At 42.8% G+C, this 21,935-nt stretch overlaps 1 protein-coding gene across 1 annotated transcript; it reads left to right on the top strand.

Moving 5' to 3' along the window:
- Window positions 1-1,029: 1,029 nt before the first annotated feature.
- On the top strand, window positions 1,030-17,558 carry LOC311243727 (large ribosomal subunit protein eL22-like). The gene is made up of 4 exons (XM_084333065.1): window positions 1,030-1,073; window positions 1,596-1,718; window positions 2,028-2,152; window positions 17,360-17,558. Exons 1-4 carry the CDS (start codon window positions 1,062-1,064, stop codon window positions 17,502-17,504), a joined length of 405 nt encoding a protein of 134 aa, XP_084189191.1. The 5' UTR covers window positions 1,030-1,061; the 3' UTR covers window positions 17,505-17,558.
- The last annotated feature ends 4,377 nt before the right edge of the window (window positions 17,559-21,935 follow it).

The raw sequence follows: 21,935 nt of genomic DNA, 5'->3' as shown, positions 1-21,935 counted from the left end.
AATCATGTTAAACTCAGATTCGGCTCAAACAAGGGACTAAACACGTTTCGTAATTATGACACATCAATGTGGAACGCCCTACCCAAAGCTGTAAAGGAATGTGAATCCCTACCCACATTCAAAACCGCTCTTAAAGAGCACCTACGGGAGGTTGCAATTCGAAACTGGCCACCGTAAATGTCCAAACCCCCCCACCCCCTCCTAATAGTCAGCCTCCTCCCCACCGTATGTATATTCTCTCCCCACCGTATGTATATTTCTCTCCCACCCACCCACCCCCTCCTATGTACAGTCTCCTCCCCACCGTATGTATAATTATATTCTCTCCCCACCGTATGTATATTTCTCTCCCACCCACCCCCTCCTAATGTACATTCCCCTCCCCATCATATACTCTGTCAGGATCTATGGGTAACAGTAGGGGGTAACAGTACTGTATATTGGAATACCGTTTATGTCACAAATGTATCAGTACTAAATACCTATATGTCCCTATGCCATAAATGTCATGTATGTTGTGTATGTCATAAATGTCTATATGAATTGAAAATGGGGGACCCTGATGGAAACAAGACAAACGTCTTTCTCAGGTCTGCATCCCCTTAACAATTGTATGTATTGAGCCGTACTGTATTGTACCCATTCTGCAATCTGTTAAATAAAGTTTTCATTCATTCATTCATTCATTCATTCATTCATTCATTCATTCAGTACTGTATATTTGCATATCGTATATATGTCACAAATGTAACAGTACTATATACCTGTACATCATGTATGTCCCTATGCCATAAATGTCATGATGTGTTGTGTATGTCATAAATGTCATTATTAATTGAAAATGGGGGACCCTTAACAATTGTATGTATTGAGCCGTACTGTATTGTACCCATTCTGCAATCTGTTAAATAAAGTTTTCATTCATTCATTCATTCATATACTCATTCTAGTAATCACACACCGATACACGGATTCCAATCGGTTCCATCGGCACTTGACTTGTACAGCCAAATGTAGCGCACGCGCACACATGGCTCGTTCTTTTTGCTAACTTCTCCGCCATGGCTCCGGTGGTGAGTGCGATCGCGTGTCATCAATTCATCCCCAATTGTTGTTATTCGTGTGTAAAAATTAAAAATAACCATCGGAATATAAAGCAGCACTTATTTACTGTAGAATTACAGGGCCCGGTGGTTTGTTTTAAAACTCCAGGTGGGCATTAATAAGCTTGTTGATTCTCTCGAAGGCCTGCTAGCTAGTCCTGCCTGTCGTTGCTAACCGTGCTAGTAGCCTTGCTCCCATGTGTTAACGGTGGGCATGATCAGCGTTAGCCCGCCAGCAGCTGGTTATAACGAACGAGAGGATGAATAAGTTGGATTTGCATCCTAGGTGAGATCTTGACAGTCGACAGGATATAATGATGCGACACGGCTCCGCTGATAAACGTGATATATTGACGAGCACTAAGCTAGCTAACTGGTCATTCTAGGCAGCCGACTGTACTGGTGGTTTTGATGCCACAAAGTGACACGCTTAGACTGCTGGTCAGTGGTGCCAAATGAGAAGTTATTTATGTCAACCTTTTTTCCCCTCAGAAAAAGCAAAGCACCAGCAAAGGTGGCACCAGCAAAGGTGGAAAGAAGAAGAAGCAGATTCTTAAGTTCACGCTGGACTGTACCCATCCAGTTGAAGATGGCATCATGGACGCTGCTAACTTTGTAAGTTATTTGCACTGACTCAGTCATTTTTGATACATGGATCATCGATTCTCTGTAGCAGGCTTTCTATTTACAATTACGTAATTTAGCTGAAGCTTTTATCCAAAGCGACATACAGATTGTGAACAAGTCACTAAGAGGGGTACATATCTGGCAGCTAAGGGTCAGTGGCATTGTTCATGAAGTAGTATCGAACTTAATTTTTTATTTTTTTATTTCATATATTGTTTGAAGAGGTGTGTTTTTAGTCAACGACTGCTTTCCACAGCTGGTTCTGAATGTTGACACGTGTGTTTTTAATGGTTCCAGGAGCAGTTCCTTCAGGAGCGCATCAAGGTGAACGGGAAAGCAGGCAGCCTGGGTGGAGGTGTGGTGTCCATTGAAAGGAGCAAGAGCAAAATCACTGTGTCCTCTGAGGTGCCCTTCTCTAAAAGGTAAGAACACGGGGCCATGGCATGTATTTATCTCAGGTCTAAATAGAAGAGTACTGATCTAGGATCGGTAGAAGTAGCCCAGGGCACCTATTTATCCCGCGTCTAAGAAGAGTACTGATCCAGGATCGATAGAAGTAGCACAGGGCATGTATTTATCTTGCGTCTAAGAAGAGAAGTACTGATCTAGGATCAGCAGAAGTAGCCCAGGGTACATTTTTCTCTTAACTCATTGGACGCCAGAGGTCGCTGTGTGCCGTGTTCGCCAGCGCTGTAATGAAATGGGGGTACATGCCGGTGTTTGTAGTGCTAAAACTATATAAAATATTATAGCTATGGATCTAATGTGATATAGTCGATTGTCATTGAGTTTCTTATGGTCAAGATGCAAAAAACAGATACTTTTTTCATCAATACATTCCCGTTTTATACCGTGGTGAATATGAGTATAGTTTCAGAGTAATTCTGTGTAATCCCAGGAAACTGCCAAACAGCGTTTTACTGCATTTCACTCTAAATCGTGCCATTCCTCGCCTGGATCTATAATCAATCTGAAATCAACGCTAGATTTCGGTAGGCTGTCTTAAATACTTCGAAGCTTCAAAGCTTCGTTCGATGGCACAAGCTTCGAACATAAAAAAAAAATTCTCCAATCTTGCGCCTCCATTCCAATGAAACGAAAGTAAGCGGCGCCTCGACTCCACCTCTCTACAACAAGCACGTGGAGATTATCTGTTGAAAACAACAAGGACATGTGCAGCAGACATGTCGACGAAGAAGTCATCAGACGTGTTGTTACACTTTAAAATATGCAAAGACGGGGGGGAGAGTCAGCATTGCCTTGGCTCGGGCTGATCGCTATACTAACTCGTTTGGCTGAGTTAGGGGGAGGGGAGCCGTGGGTGGGTCCTGGGCGTTGTGGACAGCGACCCCTACAGTTCGGTTGGGGCGCCTGCTCGGCGAAGGTAGGATCTGGTGAGAGGTAGTGCGGCCTCCCACACGTTACACTCTCCCAGTGAGAATCTGCGCGGCCAAAAAGCAGAGTGCCAGATATGCCAGAAGAAAATGGCATATCACAACTCTACAACAACTTTGTCAAATCACCTAAAAAATGTAAGTATCGTTGTACACGACGGCGACGCCACACAAAACATGCCTATGCTGCTATGACTAATGTGTTACCAAGTTGGCTAATTTAATTGTAATCATCTGCTTTTGTAGGTGCATTGTCTGATATAATTATAAATTAAATATAATATAATTGTTTGCTTGATAGAAGAAGGTTGCAACATAATTATGTAATGTCATGTCGTTGGCTGTGAGAGCAGCCCCACTGCACCCAGGCAGCGCAGCCGAGTGAAACCTTGTTGGCTGCGTCACAGTCACGAAAGGGGCTACTTAATTAATTAATCCAATCCACTTTATTTATAGAGCACATTTAAAAACAACAAAGTTTACCAAAGTGCTGTACAAGTCCCACAACATAAGATACAAAAAAAAAGTATAATTAATATTATTATTATTTTTCCCCCGAAGCTCGGCCCCGAAGCTTCAAAGGTCAGCCCTAATTATCGGTATTATGTTTCATCATGGATGCATGAAAGGGGGGGGGGGGAGCCGCACCTCCGTGCTTTGATCTAACCCTAACCACACACACCACAGACACAGGCTCCGATCGCGGGGAAAGAATTATCGGCTCAACGCAAGATTTATAACATATAGCCCTTACCTTGTCTATGATGTACTGCAAAAAGAATAATCCAATTATCTGATCGCCATTCCAAGTATTGATCGCGATCGTGTTTCCAACGTAATCCAGCATTGAACATGAACGGGGGTGGGGGGTGACCCTCGTCGGTGCAGCCGTTATAACAGCTTGTCTTGCCAGAGTATTTAGACCCCGCTCGCACGCCTTAGTTCGGCCCAGACACTTAAGCCACATAGTTTCAAATGGAGTGCAATAGCGGCCGCAAGCCATTAGACGGCGGTATTGGACTTTTGCGATCTCATACCCATCCCCAGTGATAAAACACAGCTGCCTGCATGTTTATGAATGGAAACAGCGAATAAAAGAAATAACGATCAAATAACGTGTATATATACGTGGTTAGCTTTATTTGATTGGCGGACAAACACGTATATATGTGTGAACGGCGCAGAATGAGTTAAGAATAAGAGTACTTATCAGTCAAATTATATACACGGGTGTTCTTAATTGAGTACTGATCAGTCAAATGACCATATACACAGGGCTCTTAATATAACTAACCTTTTTCACCATCTTCTCAGAACCGCCACCCGAAATACAATCTTAGGCTTTGTGTCCACCGGGGCATGTTTTTTTCAAGGCGGACCGCTTTGAAAAGCAAAAATATGCATGCTCGGAGCGTTTTCCTGAGTCTCGCGGCTCCGCCACTTGCTCGATGTTTGGTCGGTCGAAAAAAGTTACCTTGATGAGCGCCAGTCCTCTCCAAAAGTTGAACTAGTTTCAACTTTAGGTGCTGGGAGCGCTCCGCCCCCCAAAAACGCTGGCCGCCGGCGCTAAAACGCGAGGCGCGGTGCTGGCATTGAAATGAATGACAGAAAGGAGCTGACAACTCATAAAACGTCCCCGGTCGACACGGGCCCTTAGGCCACCCTGAAATGAATGTGGACCGTCCCGAGTTTAAAAACATTACATTATCATTAATTAAAATCATTCAAAGTGACTGTAACCCTATATTGACATTACTATGGCCCATTCAACATCGATTATCTATTTTTCAGGATGTGGGAACGTTATATTTTTTCATTCATACATTGTTGTGTTACTAGCGTCGAGAATATAAGTGTTTTTAATCTTTTCTGCTGTAATTCCAAAAACAGTAGTTATAGGCCCTGAAGCATATATAGATTATCGATTGGCGTTTCTTTCCTATACACGCTATATTTAAAAATTCAAATGTATATGATCGGTATGCATTAAGCTTCATCATGCGTGAAGGAAAGGGGTGGGGGGGATCGTTTATAATTCCTTGATTGTCAGTAACGGCTTTATTTGCTATGGGTTGATAATACGCTGATCAGATGGTTTGCAGTGAAATGAATAAACAATCAGGCTGAAAATAACGTTGGTGTCCTCTTACCGTGCCCCGATGAGACTGGAGGCGAAAGATCCCAATTATTTGACGCCGATCTCCTACATCCATTTCTGGTTTGTATGGCGCAATAAACGCCGAAATCATATCGTTTATTATGTTTAGAAAGCGATCCAAATGCACTATAGTGTTTGTCTGGAGTCCCGTAACAAGATGTGACTGCCGGAGGGATTTCCTCGACGCACCGATCGGCACTTCCGGTTTTGGCGAGTGTAACTCGCCCGACCATCCACCAGGCGGCGGTATTGAGGCGTTGCAATCTCATACAGGGTCCCGCTCGAGTCCGGAGGTTGGCTGGATGAATTATGAATGCCATGGCGAAAAAATTAAATATTGATCCCAAAAACGGCGTACGCCGTTGTTGGCGTTCAACGCATGTCGGGCAAAAACAGCGCAAGTCGTTTTTGGCGACCAATGTGTTAAGTGATTTATTTCATGTTACTAATAGATAAATACAGTCTATTAACACTTCCAGCGCCAACAGCAGAGGGCGCTGATGGCCCTTCAGCGCCAGTGCTTTATCCAATGTAGGATAGGACTTATTTGCGAGTGCTTAAAATACATCAAATACGCGGCCGGGTAGTGCAGAGGACTAAGCGTCTGTCTACCACCACAGAGACAGTGGGATCGAATCCAGCTGTGGTGCTTCCGGGTTGGCCGACCGTCCATACTAACACAATTGGCAGTGTTAGAGGGTGGGAAACCCGGCGAGGGTGGGTCCTGGTCGTTGTAAACAGTGACTCCTACAGTTCGGTTGGGGCGCCTGCACAGCAAGGGAAGGATTTAAGAGAGGTAGTGTGACCTTCCACACGTTACACTCTCCCAGTGAGAGTCTGCGCTGCCAGGTGAAAAGCGGTGGGCTGGGTAGACATGTGTCGGAGGAAGCATGTGATAGTCTCCGCCCTCCCGGACCGACGGTAGGGGGTAGAGTGCGCAACGACCAGGAAGGGGATTGGGAATTGGCATAACGACTAACATTGGGACTCCAGCAAATTGAGCCATTTGTCGCTTGATTTATGATCATTTTCAAATAAACACTAGATTATCGATATTATGTGTCATCATGGGCGAACAGAAGCGGGGTCTGAAATCGCTTCTCCGTACTTTGGTAGGCGCGAACCTCACACACACACACGCTCCGATGGCGGTGAAAGGAACATCGGATAACCCAAGATTCGTAACATAAAGTCCTTACCTCACATCTGATGTCCTGCAAAAAGATTAATCCAATTCCTGATCGCCATTCCAAATATTGTTTGCGTTTATTGATCCAACGTTATATGTCCAAAAAACACATAATCCACGCTGCTCCGAGTGTCCCCAGTCAATGTGTTTATAACTAGTGATGCACGATATATCGGCCGCCGATATAATATCGGCCGATATGGCCGTTTTTTTACACATCGGTATCGGACCGATATCAAGATAGGGCCGATATTAAAAAAAAAAAATGTTTTTTTTTTATCTTTTTTTTTTTTCTTTTTACATGTTTTGGCCTTAAATAGTTTCAAAATATCAGTCATTTCTGAAAATAAGTTACAAAAGTAAAAAAAAAAATATGCGTTTTGGAAAATAGCTCTTTATTTGATTATCATAAAAAGTGTTTTCTATACAGAGATATCGACATCGGTAAATATCGGTATCGGCCAGAACAGCAATATTAATATCGGTTATCGGTATCGGCCACAATTTTCACATCGGTGCATCACTATTTATAACTAGGGATGCACCGAATATTCGGCCACCGAAAATTATCGGCCGAAAATGGTTTTTTTTTATCAAATTTTTTTTATTATTAATTACATGAAACAGGACAACACAATAACCACAGTAACAAAAAACATAACTTCACAGGAGAATAACAACAATAATACAGAATAATAAATTATAAGACAAAAAGAAAAAGAAACAGCGTCCAACCTATCAAATATAGGTGGCTACCTCAATAACAAAAAGGGGTCTTCAAGACATGGCAACCTTTCCCCACCTTTACAAAGTGGAGTGACTTAAAAGATTGTTTATGAGAGTGTTGTCGCAGATTTACTGTAGATAGCCTAGGTCCCTTACACATGTTCAAGACTGCCAAACTCGCAGACGGTAAAGTGTAAGAAGAAAGAAATTCCTCTTCCAAGTTGGTTGACAGGTCAATCAGTCTGCCAATATTAGTCCCTTGGGGAGATGGCATGTGAATTGACATATAGCGCAGAATAGCTAAATACCAACCCCCCCTAAAATCCCCCCAGCCAAAGTTAAGAAGGACAAGACAAAAACCAAGACAGACAAGACATTTCCTCCTCCCCCTCCCCAGAGACCGCCGGACCCCCCCGATCAAGCGCCCCAACCCCGCTCAGCCGCACACGGCGGTCTTTACCTTCTCAGCTGCTGCGAACCACAGGTCAATGCCAGCCTGCCCTACCCCAATCACCCGAGCCGTGGATATCTCAAGATAAATCACATCCAATAGAGTTAGGGACCAGTTGATCATTGTCAGCTTCTCAGGCTCCTTCCATCTCATTGCTATAAGCTTCTTCGCTGCTGTGACGCCCGCTAGGACAACCCTTTTCAGTTGTACGGACGCGGGTAGTGTCGTTATATCGTTCAGGAGTAGCGTAACAGCTGTGAATGGGATAGTTAAGCCACACAGATCTGAAAGTTTGTCCGTTATTGACCTCCAGAAACGGGCCACTGGTGGGCAATCCCAATACATATGCATATAAGTGCCAGTGGCCTTTTGAGAGCACAAAGTGCACCGAGAGTCGGTTATCAGTCCCATAGCAAATAGCTTCCTAGGTGTAAGATAGGTCCTATGAATATAATTAAAATTAATTTGCTGGTGATTGGGGTTGCGGGAAGATAATGCCACATTTGCCCAAACATCATCCCAGTCAAACTCGGGGTCCAACTCCGGGATATCCACACGCCAGATTGTATCCAATGATAAATTTTTATACGTGGATTGAATTAAGAGCGTATAAAAGTCTGAGACAAACCCTCTGGATGTCGTTCTGTCCACTATGAGCCTGAGGAAGGGGTGTGGTTGCAAAGCTTGAGCCCACGGTACGCCATGCGCCCTCAGTGCTGACCTTAGTTGAAGGTAAAGAAAGAAGGACTCGCCGGGAAGATCATAAAATTCTCTTAAGTCCTGAAACGCACGGAGGCCGTTCTTATCATAAATATCCTCCAGAGTATGCACTCCCCTCCTTTGCCATTGAGGAATATTAACCGGCTTGTGTCCAACAAGTAATTGCTGGTTATTAAAAATTGGAGAGTCCAGGTGCCAAGGGCATTTAACCCCACACGACCTCTGTACATTACGCCACGTTTGGATCACGTGAGTAATGATCGGTCCATACCTCAGCCGGCATTTCAAAATAGAGACAGTGGAGTACACTACATCCTGCAATCTTAGCGGAGACACCGCCGCCGCTTCTAAGGAGCGCCACGATACAGCCTCTACAGGGTCTAGCCAGCACATCAGAGGTCTCAGTGAAAAGGACCAGAAATAAAGTTTAAAATCAGGGATTGCGAGGCCCCCATCTTGTTTCCTACGTTGAGTAGTAGCCCTTTTGATTCTCGGGCGTTTGTTATTCCAGACAAACTTAGATACCATCGATTGTACCTTGCGCCAGTGGTCTATTGGAGGGGGCAGGGGGAGCATTGAGCTAATAAAATTTATCCTAGGCAGGATGTTCATTTTGATTATGGAAGCCCGGGCTTGTAAGGAGTTAGGAAGGGACGACCACCTGTCTAGATCCTGGCGTATTTTATCATAAGTACCCGTGAAGTTGTACTTAGTAGTTTGGTTCAGCGTGGGGAATATCTCTATGCCCAGGTATTTAAAATGTTCTACTATGGGGATATCAGCTGGTAGTCGTACCGCCTTGGCCAGTTCATTAAGAGGTAGGCAGGCTGATTTGTTCCAGTTAATCTTAAAACCTGACAATTTACCAAAGTCGTCGATTATCCTCAATAATTTTGTGGCCGACCGGGAGGGGTCGTCCATGAAAATCAGCAGGTCATCCGCATAGAGAGCAATTTTGTGTGGAGTATTGTTGACCATTATGGGGACGATGTCCTCCGATTGCCTAATAAATTGGGCCAAAGGTTCGAGGGAAAGCGCGAACAGTCCCGGGCTCAGAGGGCAACCCTGTCTAGAAGATCTGGAGACTGGAAAGAGTGTGGAACAGTTTTTGCCTGTCAGTATCATCGCAGACGGCGAGGCATACAGGACTTTAATCATATGAATAAAACTCTTTCCAAGACCCATGACCTCAAGTACCTTCCACAGGTATGACCACTCAAGTCTGTCAAACGCCTTCATGGCATCCAAAGACAGAACTGTGGATGGAGTTGTATTGTCTTTACTGTTATCGATTACATGCAACAGCCTCCTAAGATTATCTGCAGCCAGACGCCCCGGGATAAAACCAGTTTGATCGCAGTGTACCAATACAGACATAAATCTCTGCAGGCGACGGGCCAGCACCTTGGCAAACACCTTTAAATCGGCCCCGAGAAGACTCAAGGGTCTATAGCTACCACAATCATTGGGATCTTTGTCCTTTTTGAGAAGTAAAGAAATCAACGCCATATTGACATCTCTTGAGAACTCCCCTTGTTCGATAGCGTAATTGATCATATCGAGCATCAATGGACCCAGTTGGTCCCAGAAAGCTAAATACACTTCGGGTGGAATACCATCCCAGCCTGGCGCCTTACCCCTCTGCATTTCAACAATAGTCTCCCTCAATTCTACGAGAGTAATCGGTCTCCCCAGTTCCTTGGCCTCTTCCTCAGAAATGTGGGGTATCTCAAGCCCGCCAATGAACGATTCAAATCTAGAGTCATCCAGATTACCCTCTGAGCTATATAACTGTGAGTAAAACTCTTTAAAAGTGTCATTGATCTTTTTCGAATCAGTAGTGACTGCACCCTGGCTCGTCCTAATCGAGGGGATATCTGAGAAATGATCATTTGAGCGTATTTTCATTGCCAATAGATGGCTAGGTCTGGAGCCGTGAAAATAGTAATTTTGTCTTGTCCTATGTATTAAGAACTCAGACTGTTGTTTAAGTATGGAGTTTATTTCTTTTTTGACTATCTTACGTTGTGTGTTTAGTCGTTCATTATAGTCAGTTTGCAAGGATGCGTATAGGTCCGCATATAATGATTCCAGTCCTTCTAGCTTTTTTGACCGGGATTTTCGCAAATTGGAGGCAAATAGTGTGACATGACCCCTGATGAATCCTTTCAATGCGTTCCACAGGACCCTAGGGTCTTCTACCGTGCCAACGTTGATCTGCAAAAATTCAGCTAGTTTACTCCTGAACTCAGAACAGAAGTCATCGTTCTTTAGCAAGGTCGAATTAAAACGCCATCTGGGGGCTCTTGCGGAGAGCCTGCCAAAGGTTGCCGTAAGGAAAATCCCCTTGTGGTCTGAGAGAGCCAAGGGAACCAATGAGACATCGAAACTATCAAACATATTAGGGGACGCGAATGCATAGTCAATTCGAGAGAAGCTTTTGTGTCTGGCTGACAGGTGAGAGTAATCTCTGAGGGTGGGGTTGCATAAGCGCCAGAGGTCTGTGAGCCCCGTGTCTTTGGCCCACATCCTGAGGGCCTCAGAGGCCCGTTTCTGGTCGCTCGTTTCAGAGGTCCCGGACCTATCCATCTCCGCATCCCAGCACGCATTAAAATCGCCACCCACAATGAGAGCGTATCCATTAAGTTCCAACATATTCTTCGTGATTGTATTATAGAACGCTGAATCAAATGTGTTAGGAGCATACAATGCTATTATAGCCACCTTCCTATGCAAGAATTCAACTTTTGCTATAGTAATCCTTCCCTCCGTGTCCGACCATACATCCAAGATTTTGATATCAAGGTTACGTCTTGTAACTATGACTACTCCTTTCGTCTTATCATCGGCTGAGGATGAGGAGATAACGTGATATTGCCGATTTGCCAGTCTTGACACGTCACCTACCATTAAATGCGTCTCACTAAGGAGAGCAAGGTCAATATTTCTCCTCTTCAATAGCCAAAGGACACTGGCACGCTTGTGTGGGGCGTTAAGCCCTCCTGCGTTCCAAATTAAAATATTCAATTTAGCCATGGTCGAGCTTGTATAAGTGCGTAGAGAACATACCCGTGCAGCCAGGCTGAGTACAGAGGTGCCGATCCCGGCGGGCCCGGACGGTCAATCCCAGGAGTTCAGAGGAGGAACACTTACACATATATAAGACAACAGTACATAGAACACATAAAAATACCACCCCAGCTACAGCCCCCCCTCCTTCTACTCTAATCGGCCGAAAATGGTTAAAGGCACCGAGGCAGGTTTTAGCACCGAAAAAATATCACAGAATGTCAAAGAACAGGATTACGTTCGTAACCTAACGTGTTGTTGTGATGACATAATCAAAACACGGCTTCAGTCATTACATGTGTAACGTGAGCTCTTCAGTCCTGCGTTCTACAGCCTGTGATAACTCCTCTTTCTATGTAAACTCCACGAGCAACGCGTCCAATAAATGTGTCTTTAACATGCTTTATATCCTCGCCATTACTATATGCCCGTCGCGGTTAAAAACCTTTTTAACTAACGTTAGCGTTAAGCTAGCTAACAACGCTTCTATTCCTCACTTTCACTAGTCTCTCTTAACACATTGTGTGCCGGCAGGGGGTGCGCTATTTATCGCTTGAGTGCCAGCGCTTTCAGAGGACTGGGATATTTGCGAACGCATAAACTATATCTTAAATTATGGCTATGTGTCTAATGCAACCATCGCTTATCAATGACATTGTACGAAACGTATTGTTTTTTCATCAGTACATTTCCGTTTTATACTGTTTTGAATACGAGTCTAGTTTTGAAGATTTCTAGTGATTCCAGAAAAATCCGCGAAAATAGCCCTTTACTTGAATACACAAAACACGTTGTAATTTCTCTGCCTATTTATGAATAGTTTTCAAATAAACTCTAGATTATCGATAGTATATGTGTACTTATGCACGCTAGAGAAGCGTGCTGAAAAATCGATTATCCATGACCTGGTCAGCGCTAACGTCATATACATTACACACAAGGGGACACGTTGTGAACTCTGTGAAAAAAAAACTCTGATTAACCCACTGGTAAAATAGATTCCTTACCTCAGATCAGATGTTCTGCAAAAAGATTATTCCAATTCCTGATCGCCATTCCAAATATTGTTTATTGATCCAACGTTAGACCTCGAAACAGATAATCCACGCTGCTTTCGGTTGCCTCAATGAATGGAATAGTCTCGGGTTACATGGCTCAGAAGTTATATGTGGAGCCCAGAGTTTTTTTCTTATGCATTTTCATTGACTCCAATCCAATGGGTGCAATACCCAGGCATTAAAGCGTTCCGTCTTGAGACGGATATCCGTCCATTTGATTAGGAGATTCCGTCATTTGATTCCGAGTCGTGACGGATTTTAACCTGAGCCAATCAGAGGCGTCAAGCAGTCATTTACGAGCAATCGTTTACAGCGCTTTCACCCGCCTCCGCTGTGCTCAGCACCAATGGGAAGCGACCGTTTGCCTTTCAGTTTCTGTTTAGCTCTACTCGAGACCCAGAGTAAACACTGACATGCTGCAACTTTTCCGAGATAGTAAGTTCATTTTACTTATTCTAGTCTAAAGAAACATATATATTACTATTGCTATTGATAATTCTAGGCAAGGTGAATGCCACAAAACGAATGCCTTTTGTTAATCAGAACGTTATTTACGCGACAACGTGTGTTGTTGTTGCGTGTGTGTGTGTGCTTGCGCCGTTCGCTTTCCGTGTATGATAAATGTACATGAATGTTGATACATCTAGTTAACGTTAATGCCACAAAACGAATGCCTTTGTTAATCAGAACGTTATTTGCGTTATTATTTGTTTTTTTCTAACGGAAACCTAGGCTACTGGGGGCTGTCTGTTCCGTGTGCCGCAACTATTTCAAAAAGAAAAACAGAAACAACACATTTGTCATTGTCGTGTTACTTCACAGTACCCCCTCCTAATGTACAGTATCTTCCCCATCATATGTATAATCTCTGTTAGGATCTCTGGGTAACAGTACTGTATATTTGCATATCGTATATGTCACAAATGTAATAGTACTATCTGTAGTATGTCATGTATGTCACTATGAATTTAAAATGGGGGACCCTGATGTAAACAAGACGAACGTGTTTCTCTGGTCTGCATCCCCTTAACAATTGTGTGTATTGAGCTGTACTGTATTGTACCCATTCTGCAATCTGTTAAATATTGATTGATTGTTATTAACAGATTGCAGAATGGGTACAATACAGTACAGCTCAATACATACAATTGTTAAGGGGATGCAGACCAGAGAAAGACTTTTGTCTTGTTTACATCAGGGTCCCCCATTTTCAATTCATCATAACATATATCTGACATACAGATACAGTACTGCTACATCTATACATTTATGACATACCAGATTTACAAATACAGTATTGTTTGTGATACAAAAATAGTCTAAAAAAAGAGAGTATATACATTTGACGTAGAAATTGTACACTGGTGGAGGTTGGGTAGGTGGGGGGACTGTACATTGGAGGTGGTTGGGTGGGTGTGATGGGGGGGGGGGTTGTAAGTAACTGTACATTGGATTATCGACGAAACCTTACTTGGTCCCAAGAAGAGGGTCTCGTGTATTAAATAAAGTTTTCATTCATTCATTCACTCTGGATCTGGTAAATCCAGTAGAAATACACACAATTGTTAAGGGGATGCAGACCAGAGAAAGGCGTTTGTCTTGTTTACATCATCAGGGTCCCCCATTTTCAATTCATAGTGACATTTATGACATACACAACATACATGACATGACATTTATGACATAGGGACATACATGACTTACAGGTATATAGTACTGTTACATTTGTCACATGATATGCAAATATACAGTGCTGTTACCCAGAGATCCTAACAGTAAATATATACGTATGATGAGGAGGAGACTGTACATTAGGAGGGGGTGGGTGGTAAAAAATATATACAAATGGTGGGGAGGAGACTGTCCATTGTTGTTGTGGCATAATTGCGAAACGTGTTTAGTCCCTTGTTTGTATGATAACAAGCCTTTTAGTTCATCGTTCAAAGTAATGGGAAAGGGGTTCTAGCTCGCCATCAATCAGAAGCTAGCCACAAGACTTGCATTCACGCTCTCCAGCACACAGCCTCCCTGCCTGGCACAACAACCACAACAGTAGGGTCTATAGTCACAGTCGGGACAGTAGACTCCCTTAAAACGCTAACGCTATTAAAAAAAAATACAGTGGAGGTTAAAATAAGAATATGACTTTGCCAGAAAAAAAGTTCAGTCAGGAGATTTTTTTTTGCTTTAATCCCTGAATACCATCCGGGAGATGATAGGGGGCGGTATTTGCCCTTTTTGAGGTCAGAGCCAGTCCCAATTATAACGTGAGGCTGGATGGATGAAAAATGAATGGATATAGCGAATAAAAGAAATATCGATTAAAACCCGGCATTTCTCGGGTTTGGCGCCCAGAGCATGGCGAGTTAACCCGACTTATCTCGGGTTTGGCCTCCAAAGGGTTTTTAACTGGTTCTGCGCCAAAAACGAGTTAACTCGTTTTTATGATCGTTATTTATTTTATTCGCTATATCTATTCATAATTCATGGCTGCAGGAGATATAATAATGTTAATGTAGCGTTGATTTCAGGATGATTAGATAATCAGCCGAAAAATTACAACGTGATGATGACTGGATTACACTAGAATGCCTTTTTCTCGTCTTTTCCTGGAATTACTCAGAATAACCCAAACCATACTCGTATTCAAAACTGTATAAAACGGAAAAGTATGGAATCTGTTTTGGGTATGTTGACTGGAAGCAACCCACTGAAAATCGACGGGTGTATTAGACCCATAGCTATAATATAAGATGTATTTTAAGCACTCGCAAATGTCGCAGTCTAAAACTATATCCATTCATACTGGCGATGAAGGGGCATCAGCGCCCCCTGCTGCTGGCGGTCAACAAGACCCTCCATTCATTGAATTTATCTTATTTCAGTCTGTCATTTCAGATTATGACCTGCTTAGCCTATAATATATGTGATTGCTGGCTGAATGAGTGCAAGTCAGTAGGGTTGGCTGATAATTCAATAATTAACATTTATTGTATTGTGATTACCGTATATTGTTTAAATTCTGTCATCTAAATTAATATCAACCACGTATGAACAAAATGTTCTCTCGAAATGAAATGGTCTGTATTTGATGGTTTGATATCAGCCTTTACGTTATCATGCAGTTCAATGTGATGAACAGCAATTAGGTTATTTATCTTGATATGGTAATATTGTATACATGAACAGATATGCTGAAATAAAATCATTCATTCATTATATATATTGATTAGTTCAGCAACATTGTGATGGCATGGCAGCAAACGTTACTGAAGAAGGCTGCGTTGCTTCCTCTTTTTATTTCATGATCTTCATTGTTATCGCCAGACTAGGATTGTGAGATGAGGATAAGTCTGTCGAGAAGCATATGAAAATGGCTTCCCCTTTTAGTAGTGTTGTCTCCCCAGTTCTGTCATCCTGCCAGCTTTTATACTTGCTCTGTGCTACACCATCACCGACCTAGCACAACACAACTTGTATGAAGTTAACTGATCTGTACAACAATTAAGAACTGACTCGTTGAACGTATGGTTACTCTGTGGTCTCGTCAGGTGTCATTAAAAATAACTCCTTCTCATTACTATACATGGGTAGAGGAAAATATGTAGGCCTAAATGTGGTCGTGGTGACTTATAGGAAGAGAATACCATAATACTATCAAACTATTACATGAACCAATTGTTTTAATTTGTATTTTGGACAGTCCTTCTAAAGGTATTTGTACTTTGGACAGTCCTAAAGGTATTTTGGACAGTCCTAGAGGTATTTGTATTTTGGACAGTCCTTCTAGAGGTATTTGTATTTTGGACAGTCCTAGATGTATTTGTTGCTGCCCAGTTCAACCACAGTCTGACACTGTCGGCCACTGAGCAGCTCTACTGGAGTAGTTCTAAGAGGGGGTTACATGTCTTGCTTGATGTTGTCTGGATGGTAGAATCCGGCGACCTTCTCGTCACAAACCTGTTTGTCTGACCTCTAGGCAATCCTTCTCTGTGCATATCCAGTAGGGCTGCAACTAATTACTATTTTGGTAGTCGACTAATCTGTCTTATTTTTTTGATTAGTCGACTAATCGGAAAAACAATTATATAATTTTTTTTTTTTTTTTTTTTTTTTTTTTGCACTGCCTATCTTTGTGAAAGTGGCTTCTCAGCTCTGGTCCAGCTGAAGACAGAGCAGAGGAACAGATTGGACATTGAGCATGACCTCAGAGTTGCTTTGAGACTCTTGTCGGGACCAAACAACATCCCAGTTATCCCATTAGTTCCCCCAAACTTACTGTCTGTCTGTTATGTTAAGCGAAGTCTTCAGCTGGCTGGACCAGAGCTGAGAAGTCACTTTCACAAAGATAGGTAGTGCAAAAAAAATATATATATATATATATAATATATATATATTTTTTTTAATGACTAATCGACGCAACAATTCCTCGTCAACGATTTTTTTAAATCTACGTCGTCGATTATGTCGACTAATCGTTGCAGCCCTAATATCCAGTGTCTATTAAAGGCAGAATCCTTGATGCTGACAAACGGAGACCTCTAGGCAAAAGAGCCCCAGTTGGTATTGCACTCTGTTTGAATGTTTTGGTCTGATATGTGGGTTGAGTGGTGATAGGGGAGGAGGGGTTGCTACTGCTGGCCACACCCCAGGCTCTACCAAGAGATTTGGAGAAATGTACAGTATAATAAGTTACTAAACTCACACCCACACATCCGACCAAAACGGAGAATCTAAAACATACCAAGTAAAGTTATTTTGCCTAGAGGGCCGTTTCTGACGGCATTACAGATTTTACCTTTGATGTCGTCCTGAATGAAGGGCATATAGCCGAGTGAATCTCAAGCATCCCTCCTGTTTCCAGGTACCTGAAGTATCTGACCAAGAAGTACCTGAAGAAGAACAACCTTCGTGACTGGCTGCGCGTCGTGGCCAACACCAAGGAGAGCTACGAGCTGCGCTACTTCCAGATCAACCAGGATGAAGAGGAGGAAGAGGATGAGGATTAAACTCAAATTCTGAACACCATTTTGTACATTAAATACATTGTTAGAGTACAAGTACTATGTCTTTGTCTTCATTATCTGTGTTCCTATGGGAAGTCGTGGAATGTATAGAAAATTATGGATTTCTATCAAGTTTGGGAAATGTCATGGAGAGTTTCACTAAACTTTAACTGTTTAAACTTGGCTGCCAGTAGATCAGTACGCTTTTTGAAGGAATAACCAAAGTAACACATTTCCAAGTACAGAATGTAAGCCAAAACAAGCCCTGGAGAATGGAAACTGGACATGGCACCAGAGAAGAGAGCCTCAGCCAATGCAGGAAGCAGAGTATTGGGTGAAAACCTTCCTAAAGGCTCCAGACTAACTTTTTACATTGGTTGCACCAGTGCACCTAACTTTTTCATTTAGGTGCACCCAAAAATTTTCACTGTGCCTTTTGTTGCTGCAATAATACATGTTAAGCATTACCTTTACCGCTACCTTCTTTGTCAGTTCCCATACACATTAGTAATTTCTTAAGATTTTATGTAAATGATTGTAAACGGGAATAAGACGGGTACAAGCACAGCAAAAAATTTCTTTACAAAAAAACTATAGTTCTCTTCATTTTAATTCAATTACGAGCTTGTAGCTAGTAAGTGAACTTGTGGTGTCGCTCAATGAGCAGTGGGAAAACAAAATTAACTTTTTGGCCTACCAGCCAGGCAGATTTTTTACCAGCCAAAAATGATAAATAGCTTTTTTTTAGTATATCGCCATGTGTTATTTATATACTCTAATGCAAATTTCAATTAATATCATAAACAACATACGGAATATTAGCATAATTCTGAGTGGACTGAAGGAATAAGTCATCATTAATAGTTTAAAATGCAGATCATTTATTCAAACATATATTTAGTGTAGGGCTATCCCGAATACCATTTTATAGGCTTTGAATACTCCTTGGTGTTTCCGAACGAGTATTCGAATACTCTCTCAAACTATTAAAAACAATAAGATTAACATTTCATAATTAACCAATCAATCACAAATCATGAGTGTTGGCTACCATTCTGTTCTATCCAGTAGCAACCAGAGACCGTCACTGTCAAATTTCGTTGGCAACATGCATTCTGAATCACCGTTGTATGAGACTAGGAGAAGTGGGGTCGGGTAATAGAAGAAAGTCAAAGACGGGCAATAATATTACATCTGAATATACAAATTAGAAAACAATGAAGGTGCAGATGAGGGTCTGTATGCCATATCAATAAACATTTTAATTAAAAAAAGTATCTGAATATATACTATGATGAGTAAAAGTAAGCAGTACATGGTGTAGGTTAGGTTCTGTATCCTATCAATCATAATATGTTATAGTCCATGCAGGCTTTGGTGGCTCTTAGCATACGCCGGGTCAAGTGGGGGTCGCGGCCAATCGGAGGAACCCGGAAACCGAGCTCCGTTGCGGAAAGTATAGAAGCGTGCCGTGCCGACCTGCATATTGGACGTTTTTAGTACGATTTCCCCACCGCACTTTGGCGACCCCTAGTGGCTCCGGTGTGCATATTTTGTAATACAATATCGAATTGAAGGCTTATGTGTTGCCTGTCGATAGGGACAGAGGGAGGGGGAGGACTGAGTCTATGGCTTAGCTTGCTCCTCAGAGGGGTTCTCCAGGATAGCGTACAATTTTCTTCTCATCCTCCTCTCTGCCGCCACCTCTAGTCTGACCGGCTCGACTCCCACCATGGAGCTAGCCTTCCTCACCAGCTTGTTCAGTTTGACTCACTACAGAGCTAGCCTTCCTCACCAGCTTGTTCAGTTTGACTCACTACAGAGCTAGCCTTCCTGACGTAAACTCCATGATCAAAACTGCAAAAAAAAAATTCATCAATGACAAAACTGAGGAAAACAAAAATAAACCACGTGAACTTTGGAAATTACTCAACAATCAACTAGGCTGCAGTAAAAAACTTAAAACCAGGTTCTCAAACATAAACATAAAGACGGACAACACGCTCATCACAGACAAGCTGGATGTAGCCAATTACTTAAACACTTTCTTCACAAACATAGCCACAACACTGGTAAACAAACTACCCTCCCACTCAGGGCAGTATGGGGTAGAACACATAGTAGCATACTACAAGAACCTAGGCGTCCACAAAGACTACTTCAAACTGGAAATGGTAACTACAGATGAGGTACTCAAAAAACTGAGCGCCCTCCAACCGAACAAGGCCACTGGCCATGACAACATCCCCTCCAAATTCCTCAGAGACTCAGCAGCCGCCATCACCCCAGTCATCACACACATAATAAACCTCTCCATAAAACAGGGACACGTCCCCAAGGACGTCAAAATTGCGAGAGTAACACCCCTGCACAAAAAGGGCAGCAAACTAGACCCAGGCAACTACCGCCCTGTTTCTATCCTTACATCCATCTCGAAAGTCATGGAAAAAATAGTATACGAACAGATCGAAAAGTACCTCGCGGAAAAAAATCTAATCTACGAATTCCAATCTGGCTTCAGAACATCCCACTCCACTGACACATGCCTTCTCTATTTGAACGACCACATCAAACAAGAGGTGGACGCGGGCAAATACTGCGGCATGGTCATGCTGGACCTACAAAAGGCCTTCGACACTGTCAATCACACCATTCTGATTGACAAGCTAAAAGCAATAGGTTTTGATAGTTTATCAGTGAGCTGGTGAGAACAGATGGTGGAGGTAAACGGTACCCTATCCCCCCCCCTCACAGTGAGCTGTGGTGTTCCACAAGGAAGCATACTAGGACCGCTACTATTCCTAATTTATGCAAATGACATGTCGTCAGCTTGTGACTGCAACTTGTTCCTGCTGGTCTCTGACAAGAACAAGTTATTGATTGATTGATTGAAAAGTTTATTAACAGATTGCAGAATGGGTACAGTACAGTACAGCTCAATACATACAATTGTTAAGAGGATGCAGACCTGAGAAAGACTTTCGTCTTGTTTCCATCAGGGTCCCCCATTTTCAATTCATCATATGACACACATGACATACAGATAGACAGTACTGCTACATCTATACATTTATGACATACCAGATTTTCAAATACAGTACTGTTTGTGATACTAAAAAAATCCAGAAGAAGAGTATATACATTTGACATAGAAACTGTGCATTGGGGGAGGTTGGGTAGGTGGGGTGGGGCTGTACATTGGAGGTGGGGGGGGGGGGGGGGGGGGGGGGAGGTTGGGTAGGGGGGGGACACACTGTACATTGGAATACTGACATACATTTGACATAGAAACTGTACATTGGAGGAGGTTGGGTAGGTGGGGTGGGGTTGGGTGGGGCTGTACATTGGAATACTGACAAAGCCATGCTTGGTCTTTATTGTACAACTGGGTTAGGACATTTGTAGGGGCCAGTTTTGAATTGCAGTCTCCCGTAGGTGTTCTTTGAGAGTGTTTTTGAAGGTGGGTAGTGATTTACATTCCTTTACAGCTTTGGGTAGGGCGTTCCACATTGTTACAGGTTGAAAAAGCCCTCAGCTCGGAACTAGGCAAAATCTGCATTTGGCTCGCCGACAACAAACTATCATTATACATGGGCAAAACAGAGTCCATACTCTTCGGTTCAAATAACAAACTCAGCAAGACCGACGGCTTCTCGGTTACAGTGGGTGACAATATTGTCACAAGGAAAGATGAAATTACCTACCTAGGTTCCATCCTAGAGGCTAATCTTTCCTGTGACAAAATGGCATCCAATGTAATAAAAAAAGTCAACCAACGAACTCGATTCTTGTACCGGATCTCCTCTCTGGTAAACAAGAATACCCTGAAGACTCTGGCAGGAGCACTCATTCAAGGGTACTACGACTATGCTTGCACCTCATGGTACCAAAGCACCTCAAAGGCACTAAAAAACAAATTACAAACATCTCAAAACAAGCTAGTCAGACTACTGCTTGACCTGACTCCTAAAACCCACCTCACCCCAGCCCACTTTGACAACCTAGGATGGCTTAGAGTAGACGACAGAGTACAGCAACTTGCAATGGGCCTGGTCTACAAGATACACTACGCGACCAAGGTACCCATGTACATGTCAAAATACTTCCCAAAGGTCAGTGAATACCACGATCACAACACCAGAGGGAGCTCCACAAATCATGTTAAACCCAGATTCGGCTCAAACAAGGGACTAAACACGTTTCGCAATTATGCCACATCAATGTGGAACGCCCTACCCAAAGCTGTAAAGGAATGTGAATCACTACCCACTTTCAAAAACACTCTCAAAGAACACCTACGGGAGACTGCAATTCGAAACTGGCCCCTACAAATGTCTTAACCCAGTTGTACAGTAAATTACCAAGTATGGCTTTGTCAGTATTCCAATGTACAGAGTACAGTGTCCCCCCCCCCCCCCCCCCCTCCAATGTACA

Source organism: Notolepis coatsorum (genome assembly GCF_963971535.1).
Source record: "Notolepis coatsorum genome assembly, chromosome: 17".
NCBI classification, from domain to species: Eukaryota; Metazoa; Chordata; class Actinopteri; order Aulopiformes; family Paralepididae; genus Notolepis; species Notolepis coatsorum.
Note: the sequence above shows the minus strand (reverse complement) of the source record. Positions and strands in the feature narration are given on the sequence as shown.